We start from the raw sequence: 24,338 nt of genomic DNA, 5'->3' as shown, positions 1-24,338 counted from the left end.
ACAAAGTATAAGAATTAATAAATTCTAATTATTAATCCAAGAACAAAATTAACAGCAAAATATTCATTTAGGACAATAGGACGATAATCATGCCAACCAATATTGGTCCAAAAATATATGCCACCAATTATGACCACCAAAATTGGTACAAACTCCTTGAACGTTATCAAGACCTAATAAAAGCCATCAATTATGGCACCCAATAAATATTCATAAATATTAATAAATTAACAAAATTTAATATGCCAATTAAGCGGAATGAATGCACATAAACACTTACCAAACACACAATTTTTCAAAAAACATGAATGCAATCATCAATTAATCCCTAATATGTATATATGTAAATATAAATCGCATTTACATGAATATTTAATTCCTTATGTATAACTGGAGTATTTAATTCTTTCCTATCCAAAATTATTGCACACTAACATATATACCTGCACAATATATAAATTTATACCATAATTAAAACAATTCATATTCAAATCATAAAAAATCAATAATTTATTCGTACATGCAACTAAAAACAATTTTGAAAACTAAAATTTATAATGTAAAAGATCAAACACACACGAAACACATCAACAAATCAAGAACTACGAAGAACACAAAGAACACATAAAAAAACTAAAACACACCTCTTTTTCGACTAATATTGTGGCCGACGACCACATCAAATCCAGCTAAGATTAATCAAGTTAGAAAAATATAGGCTACTATACTCAACAAAATTCACAACCTAACCCGAACAAATACCAACGAAGTTACAAATGAATTTGATCGCCGAGAAAACCCTATACAACTTCTATATCAGAAGAGAAAAGAAACAAACATGCAATAATGCACATCTATAATCATAATAAAACACAAAAGCCAACAAAACAAGCAAAAAACACACAACAAACATAGGAAAGACGTACCTTTTAAAGAGACGGAGAGGATTTGATTTAAAAAATAAAGAAAAGATATTATCGATTTTAAAATAAAGTCCAAAAATCACCATCAAAACAGAATTGTGACGAGAAAGGAGATCGGCCAGAGAATCGATCGATTATTCTATTGATCGCCATCCAAACAGAAAATTAGAAAAAAGTACTCAGCCGTTGACCACCGATGCGAGAGAGAGTTGTTACCCGGACGTCTTTTTTCTAGCTAGGCTGAAATTTGGGGTTGTGCTCATCTGAGTACTTGACTTGGCTCCATGCCAGCAATATTTTTGCTTCTCGTTTGGTGCTGGTAATTTCAGTTTATATGTAGTTGGCGGTGCATGTTCTTGCCTTTCGAAGCAGCCATAAGAGCATCTTGCTCTGCAACTGCATTACCTGGTTCAAGAACAACAGGAACCACAGTGCCTCTTTCTTCAACTGAAGGAGCTGTCACAGTTGCAGTTATGTCTCTTCTGGTCAACAAATTAGCAGCCAGAGGATGTGCAGATGAGCCATTTCCTAGATAATTAGCTCTCCGCTGATGACTCTCTTTAGGTCTCCTCTGACGAGCATCACTCCTTTTTTGAGTTGCATGAGGAGTCTCCTTTCCTCTGATCATCGAAAGATGCGGGGCCACATCATTTTCTGCCGTCACAGGAGCATAATGTCCAGGCTTGAAAAGAACACCCCTTAGATCTGAGTTGCCAATTTTACCAGTAATCACATAACCATCATCAAATTCCGACTCCACAACAGCTGTAAGCCTGTAACTGCTTGACCTACCTTACTAAATGTATCCTCAACTGGATTAACATGCTCTGGCACACTGGCATTTCAAGTTCCAAGTAGGTTGTTATGGGTTCTTGGGCGAACACTTGGTACATGCATGATATAAGCTTTCATCTTTTTGTGGGTGACCTCGTTTTTGCTTCAGAGGGATACGGGCTGAGTCAAACGAGTTGTTCCCTTGGATAGATTCAGCCATTGTAAGAAGAATTAAACTCAAAACTCCCTGGTCCCTTTCCTCTGCAGACAGATAGGCATTTATCAGTAAGCAGATAAGAAAGACTAAACAAATGTAACACAAGGGATTCATTCGTAGAAAATATTTCTTATCTTCTCTAAAATCAATGGATTTCATAAATATGAAGAGACGTTACCTCAAAAATGTATGTCAAAAATGTATGTCAATGGAGAATAGGCCGAAAATCAAATCGGTGGAGCATTTTCTTCATTGTTTTCTACAATTATAAATAAAAGTAATTTAATTAAAAAATTTAGCAAAAATCCAAAGATAACATAATAACAATACTCATGTCAAGGCACACTAGCACTACTGCGTCATTCTAATACATGAGAACTTGGTTAATCCCATATTCTTATACAAAGTATTTAATCCACCTTCTGACTTTTTATTATTCAAAAATTTATTAATATCCAAAACAATTCAAAATTTAAATGAAACAAAAATCCACGTATTTTGTACAATCATTTTAAACTCATTGTTTTTTTTAATACGATTTATATTGAAACGTTTAAACTTTTTATACATAAATTTCTTTTGGCTGAATTCAATAAAATATAATGAACAAGTTATCCATCTATTAGGATAATAATATATCTTATATAACTGTGTCCATGTGTGAAACATTTTAAAATATAGTTGGGACGACTTAATTATATCTCAATACCAAGAACTTTGTAAGTGTATTAGAGGAGAATTTTACAAAACAAAGAAATGTGTCAAAAATCTAAATAATGAAAGCATTTAACTTGTTGGTATACTATTATTGTGGTAACTTAATTTGTGTGAGAGATATTGAGGGAGTTGTGGTGAATTTGTAGTCTAGGAGAGGTATGAGCATAATATTAATTGAGATGGAGACCATTGAGAATGAGCGATGAAAATAAGATATGGTTATACTAGAAATGAATGTGTTACGATAAACATCATATATTATGGCAAGTATGATGAACAATAATAAGTTAAATAATGTGATAATGGAGAATTAATTACTAGTTACCTTAAAAAAGGAGTTCTCGTGTTGGAGGCCCATCTTACTAAGCTCATTAGGGTGATATTGACGGAAGAGAGGCCCATTAGGGATAGAGCGTGTAGCCGAATTCGAAATAGCCCTTAAAAGCTCGGTTTGAGACGGACCTGAAAACGGAGCAAAAATAGATGTTAGGAGGGCATCACTGTTTCTCCCTCGTTTGTCCCCATTTCGGCCGAATTCTCCAATTATTAGGCAAACATCAAATGAAGTGAGGAAACGCCGATTTAAATTAATTCAAGTTGGACTATATGATATAAGCGATTTGATACTCACAAGCTCTTGTCCAGTTTTAATTACTCAACCTAAAATGAGATTTACTTATTCTGATGAGATTAGAGGAATTATCTCCATCAAAGAATCAAGCCCTCATCACAGATCACTATTAAAGCAATTATGTTGAGTGAATAACAATCTTAAATTGGTGTTTCCAATTGAATAATTACAAACAAAATTGTACTGTGTATATTGTTTGACCACAGAATCGCACTCAAACTCACACAACTCAAATATTTAAAAAAAAACTGGATTTTATATAAAAAGCATTGCTTGAAAGTACTTGATCAAAAATGATCTGGTAAAAGGCTTTATATAGGATTCAATAGTAAGATCTAGATACGTAGGTAAATTCTAGAATTCAAAGGAATCACTAGAACTTTCTGATATATATTTTATAATATTAATTCTCATATCCAATGGCATTTTGCACTTATTTGGATTTTAATTTAATATATATTCCGCTTTAATTTAGATACGTAGATAAATTACTTTAATTGTTTTTCTGAATAAACCATTTTAGTGTGGAAATATAATATAGAGGTTTTCTTATAAATACCCAAGTCCAAAATATTTTTTGCAAAAATACTATATCTTTTCAAATTCTGCAAAAAATATCAAATTTGCAAAAATAATGTTTGCAACCACATGCAACCAGATGCAATCATACTTGTAATTCATGCGCCGCCAATTAATTGAAGTTGCATCTCGTTACATCTAGTTGTAGATCATTTTTGTAAATATTTTCTATAAATTTATTATTTTTGCAAATATTTTTAAAAATAGTAAAATCATAGCAGCAACAGTGCCTTGCTACAACCAAATTTTTATCTACATCGCCAACAGCAAGCCTCTCCATTTCTTCTCCATCTCTTTTTTCACTCTGAAGAATGTTAATCCTTCTTATAAGACCAGGAATGATTGCTTGAGCACGTGCACACAAAGGGGGATCTATCCACCGGAAATAGTTACAACATCGATCTGGACATGTCCAGAATCTTCGCCGAGCGTTTGCGGTGGTCCATGCCGTTTGTTGAGACGCCCATTTCCTAGAGAAGCACTTGCTAGCCATGGATTTTTCACCAAAAAAGATATAGATATATGGGGGTCTGTGTGTCTGACTATGTATAAGTCTAGGGTTATTATGTTTATAATGAGGATAAACATCGATTAGAGCCCTTAGAGTTAGGAAATTACAGCAATAAACCCTCCCGTTAAAGTTAACGGTCAAATATAACGGGAGGCGGTCAAAAGGCGCAAATCGAAGCGAGATTAAAACTATGGGTTGTTTTCTGCAAAAAAAAAAATACTTTAAGACCAAAACGAAAAAACGGTATAATATAGTGGGTGTAAAGTGTCATTTACTCTAAAAAAAACTTAAAAAAAGTGGTACTTTTGCTAAATTCACTATATTTATACTATACAAAAATAAAAATTATATGCGGCATATATAATGCAAAAATTTTGCTAGCCTGGATAGCGGGGGTTACCATTATACATCCCTAACTTTTAACGGATCAGTTGGCCACAGAAGAAATTCTTATTAATTTTAAACTGAAATTTTTTATCTGAACAAAATAACTACTAAATTTTGAAATCCAGGAAATCCAGCTAGAGGGAGTTCAGATACTAAATTCTGAACAAAAATGTTCACATATCAAAGAGGATGAAGAATCTGAATCAAGAAGTTTCCTCTCTGTGGAAAAACCAGGCTGGTTAGGCTCAGGTATCTCACATTTACTACTTAACATTAGTGACACAACAGCCATGCTTGGTCTGTCTTCTGGGAACGGTTGTACACACAATAGTGCAATTTGAATAGTGCGATACACGTCGAAGTGATTGCATGACGCTAGGATCACATCATCAGTTATGTCCAGAAACTTTTCCTCTTTGTAGAGTCTCCAAGCCTAAAAGAATAATTCAATATGATACATTAAAAGATGTTTTATAATGAAATATTAGCAGCATTCTAAAAGTCTCAGTGATCAATCCACTTGTTAAATGCCTATTGTAGACATTTATTGATTCATCAATAGAACCATAAGCCAGCTTGAAATCAAATCATTAGAGCAAATACGGAGTTTGTTAGAGTTTATAAGTTATAGTCACTTTGTTCAAAACTAATTAGTAAATATTTACGGTACTATTTGCTGGAGGTTCAGTTGGGTGTTGGCCCCCAATGTCACTATTTACAAGCAAAAAATTCTCTATTGTCATTTTCAGAAAAAATGACCCCAACCGTCACTTCAAAACGCAACTTCGTGTTGTGTTTATAGAAACGCAACTGAGCTGAAAATGCAACTTCAAGTCGTGCTTTCTTCATAAAAATCAAAACGCAACTTTGAGTCATGTCTTGAAGTGACAGTTGGGCCGGACAATTTTTCCAGAAAATGACATTGAGGTCCACTTGGCTTAAAATAGTGACTTTTGAGACCTTTTCTCGGTTCAGTTAGTAGTAATTAGACTATGAACGCATTTATGGCTTATTTATAATTTTGCGATAATTTACATTTTAAATTGTTAAATACTTAGCTTACCTGGCCAAGAAGATTAAGGCGCGCTGGGATCCGGTTGGTAAAAACCTTTCATTCTCTTTCCACTTATAATTTCTAGCACTAATACCCCAAAGCTATAAACATCACACTTAAAAGAGAAAATTCCATCTAGTGCATACTCTGGAGACATGTAGCCACTGCAGAGAATCAACAAAATTGAGAGACATATCAGCTTCAATCAATGAAAATGAAATGTTGAATTGTTATAAAGTGTCTTACAATGTTCCGACAACTCTTGTTGTATTTGCCTCACTTTCACTTCCCCAGAAACTCTTAGTGGTGCCAAAGTCTGAGATTTTTGGATTCATCTCATGGTCTAGTAGTATATTCCCAGTTTTGAGATCTCTATGGATGATCTGTATCCTAGAGTCTTGGTGAAGATAGAGAAGGCCCTTAGCTATCCCATATATAATGTTGTAGCGCTTTGGCCAATCCAGAGATCTGCTTCGTTCCTTGTCTGTCAAATTAGTAATCTAAGTTAGTCAACTGCATTTATTTGTAAGTAAATGGATTTCGCTGTTATACTGTCAAACAATAATAGATTCTAACTTATTACGCTATTATATATAGATAAAAAAAATTAACTACGAGAGATGACTTTAAATGTTCTAAGGATTGCTGTACTGAATATATGGAAATCAAGGCTTTTGTTGGGCATGTATTCGTAAATCAGTAGCATTTCTCCTTCGTCAATGCTGCATCCCAGAAGCCTCACAAGATTTCGGTGTTGAAGTTCAGAAATACATAAAACCTCATTCTTGAACTCGTATAGTCCTTGTTTAGAAGTCTTTGAGAGCCTTTTTACTGCTATTTCTTTTCCTTCCTCCAAGATTCCCTGAAACAAGTTACGTTACTTTCATAAGGACTTAAGGTATTTACTCATGATTATGGATCCAATTCAGATATTTAATTATTAAACATTTTAGACTTATTCTTTTATTGATATATTCACATTAGCAGATTTTTTACATAGTTACATAGATCCCATTAACTCCATGTTAGTATGATATTGTCCATCAGCTGGCCCGTGGCCAACCCCGGACGAATTGGTTTTTGGACTCCTCCCAAAAGGTCTCATACTAATAGAGTTGTTTTGACGGGTTATAATTAAGACGAATCTTCTTTATGTTAATGACGTGGACTTGGGTTAGACACCCACTTAACAATAAAGTACTTATATCTGCTACTTCAAATTCAATGGTGTGCAAGGAACTCTCTAACATCATATAATGATTGTATGACAATACTCTGTTCTAGACAGAGAATTATAATAACTATCTTGGTATCTTTTCCAACAACATAATGATCGTTTTGTGTTAGTAAAATACTCTTAATATATGTCTCGTCAGAACATAAGTAAATCAATATAATTACCATGTAAACAGGTCCAAAGCTGCCTTCTCCAAGCTTATTGTTTTCCGAGAAATCGTTTGTTGCTTCAGCAATTGTTACCAAGTCAAACAATGGTAATTCCAGACCTTTCTTCTCACTATTATGTGTTGATTCACCTTGTACGTTAATCCAAATTTTCCTGAGAAATGGGGAACAAAAGGACACTCTAATACTTGTGTAATGACAAAAACAGAAATAACAAATTACAATATTTTCCTACATGATGAAAGTCACAGGTGTGCTGAGAAGCTAAAGAGTTAATATCAGTAAATTATGGGCTTACCTTTTCCTGTCAGAGTTCGTTTTCGATACACAGTTGATATAAAGAGGCTTAGGAATATTGTTACTATAACTAATACAGCAATGATAATAATCCATAGCGGCTTCTTTGCTCTTCCAATTGTGCTTCTTCCTGTGCATATAAAATTTTAGAACATAATAATAATCTGAACTGATATTATAAACATTAAGTGGACTAATTTTACTCACCTAATTCTCCAGCAGCCCTTTTTACATAAAGAACTTGAACATTTCCCAGATATTCTCTGATATCAAGCAGGTCACTGAACCACAATAAGCATCCACTTCCACCTTCTTTTACATCAATATTTCCATATGCTGTGCATGAACAGTTCTTCAAGCACTTAGCTGCACATTCCTCTAGGTTAAGACGATCAAACCATGAATTTCGAGTATCTGGAAATTTGAGATTGGGGTAACTCTGAAAACTATCTTCATTCCCACACATCAACTTAGATTTGCGAACACAACCATCAGAATGATCTGCTAACCTCCATTTTTCTGAAAATTTTGGCTCAAACCCATCCAAACACCCGCAGATGTCACGTCCATAATTTTTCTCAGTAATGTTACAAATACCAGATGCCCCACATAATGCAAAGTCGTCGCATTTATCTGTTGGCAGAGTCACAGTGTTATCCCAACCTTGCATATTGTTAGTCCATGTAAGAATTTTTAGATCTCCATATGAATTTAAGATCATTCTCATCGCAGCAGAACTATTGAGAAGTTTAAACATGTAATACAAATCCTTTTCGTCAGACACAACATCATATGTGAAAACCATATTCTGCATCAAATTAGACTTGCCACCAAACTGAACACCATTCCATGGTCCAAACCTGAATCTCATAGCTGAACCGTTCCATACAACTCGCTGTGGATATCCTTTTAGATAGACTCCATATGTGTAATTGCCTGGAAATGGATCATCCGGGCTTTTCCAGGATATGAGATACCTTTCTACGTGTTTCACCAAGTCCCAGCCAAACTTCATGCCTGGTAGAATAGTATCGCCAAGGTGATCAAAACTCTGCCAGAGGAAATCTTCAGGATAACTGTCATTCGCATACCTGATCACAAGATTTCCTGTATCTAACAATTGTGCCACAGGACTCATCACAGTATTTGATGAGTTGGATGACCAAATTATTTTATTGTCACCATTAATGAGTACTAAAACTCCATTAGCGTCAATCATGAGCATGCCTGATGTATCAGTAAGTGGCGTGTCTCTATTAGCAACCCAGACAACAGTCAGATTGGCTATATTTTTGTACCATATGCCCAAAAACCGACTCTTTGAATTACCAGGGCTAAAGAATCCCATTTGAAAAGTTTCTTTAGCCGACATGATGGTGCTGTTATCATCATCTCTAATTGTTTGATTAACAGTTATAGTATCAATTGCATTTGCCAAATTTGTATAGGCGAAAAGCATCAAAATGGAGCAGAACAGAATGAAGTAAGTGCTTTCCATTGATCAGGTATAGTTGCTGTATCTACATATATATACTAAAAGAATTACGTTTAATAGCTTTCCATTGATACAACATACGTTCTTGCATGCACATCTCAATCTCGTCAATGTTAGTTTAACTACTATTATGTAATCAAGTTAGCGGATAAAAGTCTTGAATGCTACCAATATTCTAATCTCTGTTTGTCCATCGTCGAATGCTACAATAATTAAAGACTAATGTATTGACCGGGACTCTGCTTTATTTATCTTAAGTAGCCAAGAGACTATCAACTTCTTGTTCTTAATTGCTGACAGCTGAGATGGATGTTCATGTCAGCATCCTTCAACAACCATTTTTTACTGCGCATCCATCTATCTATGGCCTCAAGGGCAGAGTTTATTATATTAATCACATTTCTTATTTCTGGAAAAAATTAAACTATCTTCTGAAACATTTCCAGATTCATCATACAAGTCAGGATGTCAACATACTAATTTACAGATTCCCGGCTTCAGGTCTCAAAGACCGGAACCTCCATTCACTTTTCTGGTGAAGGTAACTGAAGTCGTATAAGGAACATGTTTCCGATATAAACAGAGTAAGATAAACTTTAATAGTGATAATCATTGTTATCTAAATTCTATGGAGTAGGACTGACAAATATTCTTCTTATCATCAATATTCTATAATTGGAAAGCTCCATCTGGTCTATTTGTCTATTTGTCTCGTCTAATAGTATTGGCTGCTAGAGACTTTTCATCCTTTCGCTTTCAAATTCATTCTACGTCTAATAGTATTACCCTTTATTTGATTTAGACCAAGCTGATCAGATAAGTTGGGAGGGTGTTAAACCAAACCATGTCACCACTCGAGTTATATGGGATTCAGTTCGCATCAGGGGTGAGAGTTGCACCTGGTCTGCTGGGGTCTGGTGTAAGTTAAAAATCACTAGATTTTGTTTCCTACAGCTGCATTTTTTGTGTTGGAGGGCTTGAAACAGCTCATCACCTTTTTATTAACTGCCCGTATGCTAGACTGATTCACCGGGTTTATTTGAGCGAGACTCACAGGATTACTATGGATTATTCTATGGATTGGAAGGGCTGGGTTCTTTATTTTTTGGCTATAGCTGATGCACCTCAGAGGCAGATTTTGCTTTTATATCTACAAGTTTTTTCTTATCATCTATGGAGGGAACGTAATGCAAGGCTTCATGGGGGAGGCAGTTTTGGTCCAAGGAAATTGCTAACAGGAATCATGGGTGATATGCGTGGCAGGGCTGCAGCTTCTACTTGGTTATCTAGACTCATTTCTAGTAGGCCTATTATATGTACATGGTTAATTTGTTGTAAATCTTTTAGTTAGTTGCTGCTTTGTTGGTAGTCGATAGGCTATGATTGGGGTCTTTTTTTCCCATGCCAGTGAGCTTTCTTCTTTCTATCTATAATCTCATACTCTGAGATTGTTTATAGAAAATTTTTGTGGCTAGCGTCTTGATCTATTGTATATTCTCTTATATATATATATATATATATATATATATATATATATATATCCATTTAGCAAAAAAAAAAGATTTCAAGAGTGTGTTCGATACTAATGTTTTTGGTGCATTCTTGTGCGCCAAACATGCGAGTAGAGTCATGGTTCTTGCAAGAAGAGGCAGCATATTGTTCCCTATAAGTGTTGCATCAGTAGTTCATGGAGATGTGCCACATGCCTAGTGTGCTTCAAAGCATGCGGTTTTGGGTTTGGCATAGAATTTGTGTGTAGAGATGGGGAGTTACGGGGTAAGAGTTAACTGTTTATCTCCTGTGAGTTTCCAGCATCTAGCAGCCAATACTAGTTAAGGTAGATTCCTCAAAAAGACAACCATCGTGAAAACCGAAACCGAGTGCACTACAACAAATCAGCCTTTTTACGACGGAAATTAAGCCTGTATTCCGTCGTAAGTTACGAAGAAATTAAGCCTGCATTCTTTCAGATCTGGACCATTTTTTATTATTTTTTATTTAGGAAATCAATTTAAATAAGGAACTTACGACGAAACGTATATGTCATCGTAAGTTTGGAATATAAAAACGACACCGTACTCGGAATCGGAACATTTAAATTTTTTTCAATTCAGTGAAAAATAATAAAATAACGAACTTAAGACAGTTTTGTGTTCCGTCATAATAAGTTACGACGGATTGTAGACTCTCCGTTGTAAGTTGAGGCGCGAAGGTGTTCCGTCGTAAGTTATCCGTCGTAAATACCCTGTTTTGTTGTAGTGATGTGTAAATATTATAGACAGAATTAGACAAGCAAAGCTCTGTTTTTATCCTTGCCATCTGTGTAGGTCTGATGGTTGTCTATTTTTAAGACTTTAAAATGTTTTCATCTATTTAAACACACACACATTCAGCACATATATTTAATTGCTGATATGAATTAATGTACGTAGATACCGGGAATGATCGTGGAAATGCCTACCGTGCTTCAAATTTCATAGAGATATCATCTTTTTAATTCATAAGATCTTGGTATGAAACCTTGAGATACTGGTTATCTTGCAATTCCAGGACATGATCATGGAACTGTTTTGAGTTCCCACGTCGATAACAGATAAAGGCAACACATGCTGAGATACCAAGGGGTATAAGAACAAGGGGAGTATGATTTTCTTGTTCAATGAGACCTTTACGGACAAGAAGGCAATTGCAGAGCTTGAATACCTCCACAAAACTATAAATTTCCAACAACTGAAAAAACACTGAGTTTTGAAAACTAACCTTTTCTAGGCATTTCCGCGATCTTACTGTGCTTCAAAGCATCAGGTCTTACGAATTAATGTAGGTCTGATCAGGGCGGATCTAGGAATATATTCTTAGGGGGGCACCAAGCAAATTTTCTAAAAATAACTATATATTCTCAGATTTTCAGGGGGGCACTTCTATAGATAAGAATTCTATAGAATTGAACATGAACAACAACGATAAGAGCTTTAAAAAGAACCACGCATCTATCACTGCTCATGATTCTAGAAGAGTTTCCATCGTTGCCAAAATGATGAGAGGCACAAATTCTCTCTCGGGTGACGTTCAGCTGGAAGCGAGTGGGGAAGGACAGATGGTAAGAAGATCATGATATATATATATATATATATATATATATATATATATATCATATATATGCATAATATCGACGGTAAAAAGTTACAAGCAATTGATATATGTACTTAAATTTTATTCAAAGCACCATTTATAATATAGGATTCTAAACTCGAGCAATTGATAAATGGATATTTCTATTCATGACAATTTGATGTATTGTGTTAATTTGGTTGAACTTCTTTATTAACTTAAGATGTACTTTTCAACCAGTTCTCTATATCAAAATATAGAGTAAAGTCCCGAGTACCCAATTTTTATTTGATGTAAAGTGCGAGTACAAAAAATACACATTGAACCATTATTATGATTTTTAATGTTGTCTCTTTTATCTTTAGAATAGTCCCGTTACTATAAAATAATCATCCTTTTTAAAAATTAGAGGATGTTTGATTCATTTTTACACATTGAAAAACCACCTTTGTTCTACTCCCTTAGAAGAATACTTATGTGACAAACTCATTTAAATCCAACTACATTGTCTTTTTAAGGACGTTCTACAAAGTCTCAGTTGTGATTTTTCTCAATCATTTTCAATTCTTCAACCACTGACTTTCTCCAAGATTTTACTTTTGAAGCTGCCTCAAAACTTTGTGGTCCAACTTAAAAAAGTAGCTATTTGGGAGCTAAATGCCTCAAAACTTTGTGGTCCAACTTAAAAAAGTAGCTATTTGGGAGCTAAATTAAATGAGAAATTGGAGTTATTAGGCTATACACAGTTCAACTCTATTTCTGCCATATCTTAAGTTTCAGATGTCGTATTTCGACGATCTTACCGCCCACACGAAGGTATGAATTTATATTTAATTGAGAGGTGATGTAATAAGAACAATCCAATTGAAAAGGCCCGTAAATCGAGGATAAAAGAAAGCTATGAATTTTGATGAAGAATCCTATTTCGTTTGGAGCTCTATTTGTATACTGAATAAAATATTAAAAATACTTTTATTATTAGATATAAGATCGGATATTATTATTATTGTATAGTATTAGATTTGCGATATTATTAGGGTGAGAGGGGGAGAGTGGGAGGCGAAGTGAGATACTACAATTGTTTTCGTGGTTGAAGGTTTTTTATTTAAATCTCTTTTATTTTCTAGTTAATTTAATTAGTGTTAATTTAGTCATATTTATTAGTTATTTTAAAACATCCACATGCATGTTCACCTTTGGAGACAACTGATGGTAATTGAACCAAAATTGATCGAACATGTGTTCTTGAGCATACAACTCGCATTTGTCCGTCTACAAACAGTAGAGACCATGCTCTTGCGGTTATATATAATTTTTTGTCATGCTGGCAGTGAGATAATTTTTTTGTTTTTTTTCATGGAATGAGTATTAGTTTTGGATTTGTTTGTCAAACAACTTCAAAAAAAATAAAACGCACTTTAACATTATTGTTCTTAGTTTTATTATATGTAAATAAATTTGTATTTAAAAAAAATAATTTAATAGATTGTAATATACGTCTGAATAACAAGAAGAAAATAAGATCAACAAATTAATTTACAAAAATATATTGAATTGGTCAAGTAGCCAATTAATCGAGTCGGTCATCGAGCACCATTGTTGACTTCTATTATTGGATATGATCCAAGTATACGAACCGATGTAGCGAAATCCTGTAACATTTAACATATAATCAGATTACCATAACAATTTACCTATGTGAGAGATTTATACCGATCATCATGGTTATGAGCTCTATATTTTCTGGGTGGAAGCAAAATTTGTTATTATGGACAAGTAGGTAACTGGTCGGTGATTCCTACCGTGCGAAGTTAGGGGCCATTTTTACACCGAATAAGATCAATGATATGTCTTCCAATTTAATGTGTTTAGGTGGAGTAAACCAAACCTTAAGTTTTGTGACAACATACTCTACATCTGACTCTTCCCTGACTTCAAAATCAACATAAAAGAGATAATCAAAGCACCTGCATTAATGAATTTGACCGTTACATATAAGCCGAATTACGAACTGTTTAATTCTGTTAGTGTTACAAAAAAAGATGTCAAATAAATTATATATTTTCTTCGAATCCTGAAAACAGTGGACTAAGAAAAATACAACTTACTCACCCTTCAGTGGATCTATCAGCCACATTCGGTAGTATATTTCTTTGGGGCTGCTCACAACCTACAACCACGACCAAGAGAAACAACTTTTAACCTGTACATATTCACTAGCTTCACATAATTGATTTAGTTTCCTTTGTAGCATGCTTACCTTTGTGAGCTTTAATGTTTTACTGGTTGCAAATACTGAAAGGGTTTTATGCACATCTTTAGGGCTTTCTCGCAGAGTGAATACAAGGCTCGTCTGAAAAGGAACACAAAGAACTTGCATAGGAAATTTAAAACAAGAAATTACTGATGAAAAATTTAAAGAATTTTCCGCTACATACTTTGAAGGACCCGTCATTTGTAGGAACTATAGGATCTCTAGCTAGTATCCAGAAACGGGTAATACTTCCCTTATTCCCGTCCTGCACCAAGAAATCATATATTATAAATGTCATATTTAATGAACATATATAATATAACCTCCTAGACTAAACGTAAATAAGGAAACCAGATGATTCAAGAAATTTTACCTGGATTCCTCTTGCAACTATGTGCAAGTTATATAATCCAACAGCTTTTTCACTTCCGATTACACCAGTGTGGTCTTCGGCGGTACCAATTACAAGACCAGTGGTTTCTTGCTTATATGATAGTATAAGCTGGACCAAACAATGTGGTTTAGGGAACAAAGGTGACTGATACAAATATTGAACGGGATGACAATTAGATAACTGGAGATCACCTGAGCATAATATGGATCATCATGTCTTTTTCAACACCCAGGTTGCCCAGGAACGTTTTGGTTTGCCCAAGTGCCTGCCGATGAGCAACAAGTTGTCAATTGATAAATTGAAGTATTGAACTATATAAGACGATATATAATTGTGACATCACATCATAGATTATTGCTGACCTGTGGATGTCCTAGAACACGTTTCAACTGTTCTAGTTTGACGCCAGGTCGTGCTAGGAGGCAGAAGTTGGTGGATACTTCAACTTCACCAACAATGTGCAGCTGGTGAGAATTGATTAAATCGTAATTTTCAGCAAAACTCCCACCGAATGAATTTTCTATGGGAATGACTACTCTGTCAGCCCCATGAGATTCAACTGCCTGCATTATTTATTTAAAAAGAAAATCACGAAACGGGGTATTGGTATATTAACTGAGCTGGACTATGCATGGGAAATATTATGTATCATATAAGGTGGTATAAACTTAAAATGATTTCTTATTTTTACCAAGATATCATGTCCTACTTATTAATCTCAAGAGTAAAAATTAAGTTACTTCACACATATATTGGGTAAAGATGATAAAATAACTGCAACAGTTCGTTGAAGTAGTAATTAGTAGAAATGTGAAGAACCTGCACTGCATTCTCAGATGTCTCGCATGGATCTAACTGACAGCCAGGATAAACTGCAAGTACAGCTTCCTCACTGCATGCTCCTATTATTCCCTGCATATCACCACCAAAGCAATAATTATGCTAAGTAATTAAAAGTCTTAATTTGGTGTGTCCAAGTGCATCAATATATTCGATATTATAGTGTGTATTGGTGTATTATATGTTTTGTGGTGATGGCTACATCATACAAGTTGTAATTATACCTTATAAGCTACTTTAAGGTGGGGAAAGGTGGAAACTGGGATACCACTAGCATTTGGTTGGTGGTCTCTTGATTGTGCCCTTCCAAATGAAACCTGGCCAGCCTTTTGCTCAAACTTTTGGACAAGCCTCTGTAGTGTTTCATGGGACACTTGTGCAGGTACATTAGGGCAACCTGTAACATCTGGCCCTACTCTAGCAAGGTGTTGTTTAAACCTGCTGATGCCCAATACCAACTTTGAGCAATAGTTACACTTTGCCCTTTTCTTATTTCCTTCACCCTCATGGGTGCAATGTTCCCATGCAATGTCCACTTCCCTAGTTGACATCTTCCTATGAAATTATACAGTGAAATACAAATCATACACTTGACCATATCTTAACTTACCATCCCTAATTCAATTTTATTAGTAAATCTCAAGAAGGAATTAAAATGCTCAAAACATCATAGATCTTATGGATCAAAATCCTACTTCAAATTAATTAAAAATACTCTCTTTCAATATAAAAATACATACACATTCATATCTATATCTATATTCGTATATATAACTTAAAAATAATACTTATTTATTTAGAAAAACTACCAACCGGTCCAAATTGTAAGGGATAAATTTAAAATTAGAAAATGCAAGTCCTGAATTGTGATAGAAGAAGAAGATCACTTAATATAATTAATTTAAACTTTCAAATGGATAAGAAATAAGTAAATTTATGAATTAATGATATTGTTTAGATCTATAAAAAATGAAATAATTCACGAGATTTATCAATAATTATAGATGAAAAATTCACAATTATCACAATTATACATATTATATTATATTTAAAATGCTAAATCCAAAAATTTGATAACTGATTAATTTTATTTAATTTTAAAATATTGACTAGGATAAAAAAGAAGACAATATAATCTTTGATGACAAAAATAAAAATTTAATACTTCATACTTAAAACTATGGGAAAAAAAAACAAAATAGAGGGGATAATCTTAAAATCACTTGACCAAAATTTACATGATTATCATTTGAATTGACAAAAATAATTAGAATTCTTGGGAAAATTATTTTAAAAATTATAAAGTTTAAGCAAATGTATCTACATACTCATAGTGTAATAAAATGTATTAGACGGATGGACGCCAATGGAACAATATCAAATAAATTGAGAAATTGATTGATCAGATGTGGATGTCTGATTTGAGGAATGGATCTAATTTGCATTTGAATTGAAAAAATAATTAAAAACAATGAGAAGATTAACTAAAAAAAATATAAATTTTAAAGTAAAGGTATCTACATACTCACAGTGCAATGAAATGTATAAGATGGACTGATGTCAATGGACCAATATCAAATAAATTGATAAGACTGCGGTTGAAATTGATTTATTGAGGGATGTCTGATTTGAGGTTGATTTGAGTAATGGATCTATGGGAGGAATTGCAATGGAGGGGTGAAAATTAGTCCCAAAAAAATCAGACCTTTTGTGAGAATGGGATGAAAAGGGGATGGAAGAAAAGCGTGAATGTGAAATCAGACCTATTGTGAGCAGGGGGTGAAAAGGGGAAGAAAAGCGTGAATGTGAAATCAGACCTATAGTGAGCAGGGGGTGAAAAGGGGAAGAAAAACGTGAATGTGAGAACTCACTAATAGTATATATATAATTGTGGACTGAGGTAGAGAACTGATATATTTGGACATAATTAATCTCAAATAATACTTTACTTTTGTTAAAATTTGTAACTATTTATTTTATTATTAAATTACAATTATTTAAGTAAATTTTTTACCATTATTAAAATTTAATTATTATGTATCATTATTTATGAATAATTGTACGGTTTTGGTCAAACATTCTTTAATCTACCATCCAAGTTTGTATACATACATATTATATTATATATATGTACTTAAATTTTATTCAAACCACCATTTATAATATAGGAGTCTAAACTCGAGCAATTGATAAATGGATATTTCTATTCATGACAATTTGATGTATTGTGTTAATTATGATTCAAATTGTAACTGAAACAGGGGTCAAAAGCGACCATCCCATGGTCATGCATAAACTAATGCAGTATCCCATTAAAATTGATCGGTCCAATGCCCCGCCTTAACAACCGAATCTCCAAGGCAAACACCTCCAGATCCATGGAAAACGTTGGTACTATGTAGAAAATATTTCTTATCTTCTCTAAAATCAATGGATTTCATAAATATGAAGAGACGTTACCTCAAAAATGTATGTCAATGGAGAATAGGCCGAAAATCAAATCGGTGGAGCATTTTCTTCATTGTTTTCTACAATTATAAATAAAAGTAATTTAATTATAATTTGTAGCAAAAATCCAAAGGTAACATAATAACAATACTCGTGTCAAGGCACACTAACACTACTGCGTCATTCTAATACATGAGAACTTGGTTAATCCCATATTCTTATACAAAGTATTTAATCCACCTTCTCACTTTTTATTAATCAAAAATTTATTAATATCCAAAACAATTCAAAATTTAAATGAAATAAAAATCCACGTACTTTGTACAATCATTTTAAACTCATAATTTTTTTTAATACGATTTATATTGAAATGTTTAAAATTTTTATACATTAATTTCTTTTGGCTGAATTCAATAAAATATAATGAACGAGTTATCCATCTATTAGGATAATAATATATCTTATATAACTGTGTCCATGTGTGAAACATTTTAAAATATAGTTGGGACGACTTAATTATATCTCAATACCAAGAACTTTGTAAGTTTATTAGAGGAGAATTTTACAAAACAAAGAAATGTGTCAAAAATCTAAATAATGAAAGCATTTAACTTGTTGGTATACTATTATTGTGGTAACTTAATTTGTGTGAGAGATATTGAGGGAGTTGTGGTGAATTTAATTATATTACATGTAGTCTAGGAGAGGTATGAGCATGACATTAATTGAGATGGAGACCATTGAGAATGAGCGATGAAAATAAGATATGATTATACTAGAAATGAATGTGTTACGATAAACATCAAATATTATGGCAAGTATGATGAACAATAATAAGTTAAATAATGTGATAATGGAGAATTAATTACTAGTTACATTAAAAAAGGAGTTCTCATGTTGGAGGCCCATCTTAATAAGCTCATTAGGGTTAGGGTGAGATTGACGGAAGAGAGGCCCATTAGGATATAGCGTGTAGCCGAATTCGAAATAGCCCTTAAAAGCTCGATTTGAGACCGACCTGAAAACGGAGCAAAAATAGATGTTAGGAGGGCAGACTGTTTCTCCCTCGTTTGTCCCAATTTCGGCCGAATTCTCCAATTATTAGGCAAACATCAAATGAAGTGAGGAAACGCCGATTTAAATTAATTCAAGTTGGACTATATGATATAAGCGATTTGATACTCACAAGCTCTTGTACAGTTTTAATTACTCAACCTAAAATGAGATTTACTTATTCTGATGAGATGAGAGGAATTAATTATCTCCATCAAAGAATCAAGCCCTCATCGCAGATCACTATTAAAGCAATTATGTTAAGTGAATAACAATCCTAAATTGGTGTTTCCAATTGAATAATTACAAACAAAATTGTACTGTGTATATTGTTTGACAAGATCGCACTCAAACTCACACAACTCAAATATTTAAAAAAAGTACTGGATTTTAGATAAAAAGCATTGCTTGAAAGTACTTGATCACAAATGATCTGGTAAAAGGCTTTATATAGGATTCAACAGAAATATCTAGATACGTAGGTAAATTCTAGAATTCAAAGGACTCACTAGAATTTTCTGGTATATATTTTATAATATTTATTCTCATATCCAATGGCATTTTGCACTTATTTGGATTTTAATTTAATATATATTCCGCTTTAATTTAGATACGTAGGTAAATTACTTTAATTGTTTTTCTGAATAAACCATTTTAGTGTCGAAATATAATATAGAGGTTTTCTTATAAATACCCAAGTCCAAAATATCTTTTGCAAAAATACTATATCTTTTCAAATTCTGCAAAAAATATCAAATTTTTGAAAATATTTGCAAAAATAATGTTTGCAACCACATGCAACCATACTTGTAATTCATGCGCCGCTAATTAATTGAAGTTGCATCTCGTTATATCTAGTTGTAGATCATTTTTGCAAATATTTTCTAAAACTTTATTATTTTTGCAAAAAATTTTAAAAATAGTAAAATCGTAGCAGCAACTGTGCCTTGCTACAACCAAATTTTTTCCTACATCGCCAACAGCAAGCCTCTCCATCTCTTTTTTCACTCTCAAGAATGTTAATCCTTCTTATAAGACCAGGAATGATTGCTTGAGCACGTGCACACAAAGGGGATCTATCCACCGAAAATAGTTACAACATCGATCTGGACATGTCCAGAATCTTTGCCCAACATTTGCGGTGGTCCACGCCGTTTGTTGAGCCGCCCATTTCCTACAGAAGCACTTTCTAGCCACGGATTTTTCACCAAGAAAGATGTATATATATGGGGGTGTGTGTGTGTGTCTGACTATGTATAAGTCTTAGGGTTATTATGTTTATAATGAGGATAAGCATCGATTAGAGCAGTTAGAGTTAGAAAATTACAGCAATAACACCCCCCCCCCACACACAGTTAAAGTTAACGGCCAAATATAACGGGAGGCGGTCAAAGGGGGAAAATCGAAGCTAGATTAAAACAATGGGTTGTGTTCTGCAAAAAAAAAAAAATACTTTAAGACCAAAACGAAAAAACGGTATAACATAGTGGGTGCAAAGTATCATTTACTCTAAAAAAAACTTAAAAAAAGTGGTACTTTTGCTAAATTCACTATAATTATACTATACAAAAATAAAAATTATATGCGGCATATATAATGCAAAAATTTTGCTAGCCGGGATAGCGGGGGTTACCATTATACATCCCTAACTTTTAACCGATCAGTTGGCCACAGAAGAAATTCTTATTAATTTTAAACTGAAATTTTTGATCTGAACAAAATAACTACTAAATTTTGAAATCCAGGAAATCCAGCTAGAGGGAGCTCAGATACTAAATTCTGAACAAAAATGTTCAGATATCAAAGAGGATGAAGAATCTGAATCAAGAAGTTTACTCTCTGTGGAAAAACCAGGCTGGTTAGGCTCAGGTACCTCACATTTACTACTTAACATGAGAGACACCACAGCCATGCTTGGTCTGTCTTCTGGGAACGGTTGTACACACAATAGTGCAATTTGAATAGTGCGATACACGTCGAAGTGATTGCACCACGCTAGGATCACATCATCAATTATGTCCAGAAACTTTTCCTCTTTGTAGAGTCTCCAAGCCTAAATGAATAATTCAATATGATACATTAAAAGATGTTGTATCATGAAATATTAGCAGTATTCTAAAAGTCTTAGTGTTCAATCCACTTGTTAAATGCTTATTGTAGACATTTATCGATTCATTAATAGAACCATAAGCCAGCTTAAAATCGAATCATTAGAGCAAATACGGAGTATGCTAAAGTTTATAAGTTGTAGTCACTTTGTTCAAAAGTAATACTCAATATTTATAGTACTATTTGCTAGAGGTTGAGTTGGGTGTTGGCCTCCAATGTCACTATTTAGAAGCAAAAAACCTCTATTGTCATTTTCAGCAAAAATGACCCCAACTGTCACTTCAACGCAACTTCGTGTTGTGTTTATAGAAACGCAACTGAGCTGAAAATGCAACTTCAAGTTGTGCTTTCTTCATAAAAATCAAAACGCAACTTTAAGTTATTACATATTCACATTAGCAGAATTATTACATAGTTACATAGGTAAAAGTACTTTTTTAACTGAGTTAAGTGTTGGGCCGTGCATACCCATCAACTCCATGTTAGTATGATATTGTCCGTCTCGCCCGTGGTCAACCCCGGACGAGTTTGTTTTTGGACTCCTCCCAAAAGGTCTCATATTAATGGAGTTGTTTTGACGGGTTATAATTAAGACGAATCTTCTTTATGTTTATGACGTGGGACTTGGGTTAGACACCCACTTAACAATAAAGTACTTATATCTTCTACTAAAAAAATTCAATAGTGTGCATGGAATCTAACATCATATAATGATTGTATGACAATACTCTGTTCTAGACAGAGTATAATTCAAACTAGCTAGTGAATTAAAATAACTATCTTGGTATCTTTTCCAACAACATAATGATCATTTTGCGTTACTAAAATACTCTTAATATATGTTTCATCAGAACATAAGTAAATCAAGAAAATTACCATGTAAACAGGTCCAAAGCCGCCCTCTCCAAGCTTATTGTTTTCCGAGAAATTGTTGGTTGCTTCAGCAATTGTTACCAAGTAAAACAATGGTAGTTCCAGACCTTTCTTCTCACTATTATGTGTTGATTCACCTTGTACCTTAAATCTACGTTTTCCTGACAAATGGGGAACAAAACGACACTCAAATACTTGTAATGACATATATAGATATAACAAATTACAATATTTTCCTACATGATGAAAGTCACTGGTGTGCTGAGAAGCTAAAGAGTTACTAATATCAGTAAATTATTGGCATACCTTTTTTTTCTCAGAGTTTGTTTTCGATTCACAGTTGATATAAACAGGCTTAGGAATATTGTTACAACTAATACAGCAATGATAATAATCCATAGCGGCTTCTTTGCTCTTCCAATCATGCTTCTTCCTGTGCATATAAAATTTTAGAACATAATAATAATCTGAACTGATATTATAAACATTAAGTGGACTAATTTTACTCACCTAATTCTCCAGCAGCCCTTCTTACATAAAGATCTTGAAAATTTCCCAGATATTCTCTAATATCAAGCAGGTCACCGAACCACAATAAGCATCCACTTCCACCTTCTTTTACATCGATATTTCCATATGCTGTGCATGAACAGTTCTTCAAGCACTTAGCTGCACATTCCTCTAGGGTCAGACTTCGATCAAACCATGAATTTTGAGTGTCTGGAAATTTGAGATTGGAGTAACTCTGAAAACTATCTTCATTCCCACACAACAACTTAGATATGCGAACACAACCATCAGAATGATCTGCTAACCTCCATTTTTCTGAAAATTTTGGCTCAAACCCATCCAAACACCCACAGATGTCACGTCCATAAGTTTTCTCAATAATGTTACAAATACCATATGCCCCACATAAAGCAAAGTCGTCGCATTTATCTGTTGGTAGAGTCACAGTGTTATCCCAACCTTGCATATTGTTAGTCCAGGTAAGAATTTTTAGATCTCCGTCTGAATTTAAGATCATTCTCATTGCAGCAGAACTATTGAGAAGTTTAAACATGTAATACAAATCCTTTTCGTCAGACACAACATCATATGTGAAAACCATATTCTGCATCAAATTAGACTTCCCACCAAACTGAACACCATTCCATGGTCCAAACCTGAATCTCATAGCTGAATCTTTCCATACAACTCGCTGTGGATATCCTTTTAGATAGACTCCATATGTGTAATTGCCTGGAGATGGATCATCCGGGCTTTTCCAGGATATGAGATACCTTTCTAAGTGTTTCACCAAGTCCCAGCCAAACTTCATGCCTGGTAGAATAGTATCACCAAGGTGATTAAAACTCTGCCAGAGGAAATCTTCAGGATAACTGTCATTTGCATACCTGATCACAAGATTTCCTGTATCTAACAGTTGCGCCACAGGACTCATCACAGTATTTGATGAGTTGGATGACCAAATTATTTTATTGTCACCATTAGTGAGTACCAAATTTCCATTAGCGTCAAACATGAGCACGCCTGATGTATCAGCAAGTGGCGTGTCTCTATTAGCAACCCAGACAACACTCAGATTGGCTATATTTTTGTACCATATGCCCAAGAACCGACTCTTTAAATTACCAGGGGTAAAGAAACCAATTTGAAAAATTTCTTTAGCCGACATGATGGTGCTGTTATCATCGTCTCTAATGGTTTGATTAACAGTTATAGTATCAATTGCATTTGCCATATTTGTAAAGGTGAAAAGCATCAAACTGGAGCAAAACAGAATGAAGTAAGTGCTTTCCATTGATCAGTTATAGTTGCTGTATCTACAAATATATACTAAAAGAATAACGTTTAATAGCTTTCCATTGATACAACATACGTTCTTGCATGCACATCTCAATCTCGTCAATGTTAGTTTAACTATTATGTAATCAAGTTAGCGGATAAAAGTCTTGAATGCTACCAATATTCTAATCTCTGATTGTCCATCGTCGAATGCTACAATAATTAAAGACTAATGTATTGACCTGGACTCTGCTTTATTTATCTTAAGTAGCCAAGAGACTATCAACTTCCTGTTCTTTGGGTTAACAACTTACTCCAGAATTGTAATATAAAGAATTGTGGAACATGGTTGTTAAATGTTGAAAACGTTAACTATAAATTAACATAGTTATCATTTCGTAGAAATTCTTACAACTAATTCTTTTTCTTTTTTGATTCACAGACTCAAGTTTCACTATATGCTTCATTTATTTCTTAGA

At 33.8% G+C, this 24,338-nt stretch overlaps 3 protein-coding genes across 3 annotated transcripts; all 3 read right to left on the bottom strand.

The window, feature by feature from the left end:
- Positions 1–1,248: 1,248 nt before the first annotated feature.
- On the bottom strand, positions 1,249–8,992 carry LOC108201626 (G-type lectin S-receptor-like serine/threonine-protein kinase At4g27290). The gene is made up of 10 exons (XM_064080074.1): positions 7,702–8,992; positions 7,496–7,624; positions 7,195–7,328; positions 6,445–6,655; positions 6,040–6,277; positions 5,848–5,957; positions 4,917–5,042; positions 2,995–3,093; positions 1,815–1,958; positions 1,249–1,715 (listed from the first exon to the last, which is right to left on the bottom strand). The coding sequence occupies exons 1-10, from the start codon at positions 8,990–8,992 to the stop codon at positions 1,249–1,251; spliced, it is 2,949 nt and encodes a 982-aa protein (XP_063936144.1).
- Positions 8,993–13,683: 4,691 nt separating this feature from the next.
- Positions 13,684–16,139, bottom strand: LOC108198290 (arogenate dehydratase/prephenate dehydratase 2, chloroplastic-like). Its single transcript, XM_064080073.1, has 9 exons — positions 15,813–16,139; positions 15,568–15,660; positions 15,111–15,311; positions 14,728–14,892; positions 14,539–14,619; positions 14,361–14,453; positions 14,209–14,270; positions 13,989–14,067; positions 13,684–13,752 (listed from the first exon to the last, which is right to left on the bottom strand). Exons 1-9 carry the CDS (start codon positions 16,137–16,139, stop codon positions 13,684–13,686), a joined length of 1,170 nt encoding a protein of 389 aa, XP_063936143.1.
- A 4,715-nt stretch (positions 16,140–20,854) lies between these two features.
- LOC108204175 (G-type lectin S-receptor-like serine/threonine-protein kinase At4g27290) lies at positions 20,855–23,815 on the bottom strand. The gene is made up of 3 exons (XM_017373490.2): positions 22,582–23,815; positions 22,075–22,232; positions 20,855–21,142 (listed from the first exon to the last, which is right to left on the bottom strand). The coding sequence occupies exons 1-3, from the start codon at positions 23,813–23,815 to the stop codon at positions 20,855–20,857; spliced, it is 1,680 nt and encodes a 559-aa protein (XP_017228979.2).
- Positions 23,816–24,338: the final 523 nt, after the last annotated feature.

The sequence above is a fragment of the Daucus carota genome, chromosome 6 (assembly GCF_001625215.2).
Source record: "Daucus carota subsp. sativus chromosome 6, DH1 v3.0, whole genome shotgun sequence".
NCBI lineage: Eukaryota > Viridiplantae > Streptophyta > Magnoliopsida > Apiales > Apiaceae > Daucus > Daucus carota.
The sequence above is the reverse complement of the archived record's forward strand: the minus strand, read 5'-3'. Positions and strand labels throughout refer to the sequence as shown.

What these genes read in the sequence shown, in the direction of transcription:
- LOC108201626 (XM_064080074.1), bottom strand. Translation starts at nt 8,992, where the DNA reads ATGGAAAGCACTTACTTCATTCTGTTCTGCTCCATTTTGATGCTTTTC. An exon ending in ACGAACTCTGACAGGAAAAG is followed by an intron (nt 7,329 to 7,495) that starts GTAAGCCCATAA and finishes TTAACGTACAAG; the next exon opens with GTGAATCAACACATAATAGT. An exon ending in CCTTGATTTCCATATATTCA is followed by an intron (nt 6,278 to 6,444) that starts GTACAGCAATCC and finishes CTAATTTGACAG; the next exon opens with ACAAGGAACGAAGCAGATCT.
- LOC108198290 (XM_064080073.1), bottom strand. Translation starts at nt 16,139, where the DNA reads ATGTCAACTAGGGAAGTGGACATTGCATGGGAACATTGCACCCATGAG. An exon ending in CATCTGAGAATGCAGTGCAG is followed by an intron (nt 15,312 to 15,567) that starts GTTCTTCACATT and finishes TAAATAATGCAG; the next exon opens with GCAGTTGAATCTCATGGGGC. An exon ending in TAGTTGCAAGAGGAATCCAG is followed by an intron (nt 14,620 to 14,727) that starts GTAAAATTTCTT and finishes TTCTTGGTGCAG; the next exon opens with GACGGGAATAAGGGAAGTAT.
- LOC108204175 (XM_017373490.2), bottom strand. Translation starts at nt 23,815, where the DNA reads ATGGCAAATGCAATTGATACTATAACTGTTAATCAAACCATTAGAGAC. An exon ending in AAGGGCTGCTGGAGAATTAG is followed by an intron (nt 22,233 to 22,581) that starts GTGAGTAAAATT and finishes CCCATTTGTCAG; the next exon opens with GAAAACGTAGATTTAAGGTA. An exon ending in GCTTTGGACCTGTTTACATG is followed by an intron (nt 21,143 to 22,074) that starts GTAATTTTCTTG and finishes TTATTCATTTAG; the next exon opens with GCTTGGAGACTCTACAAAGA.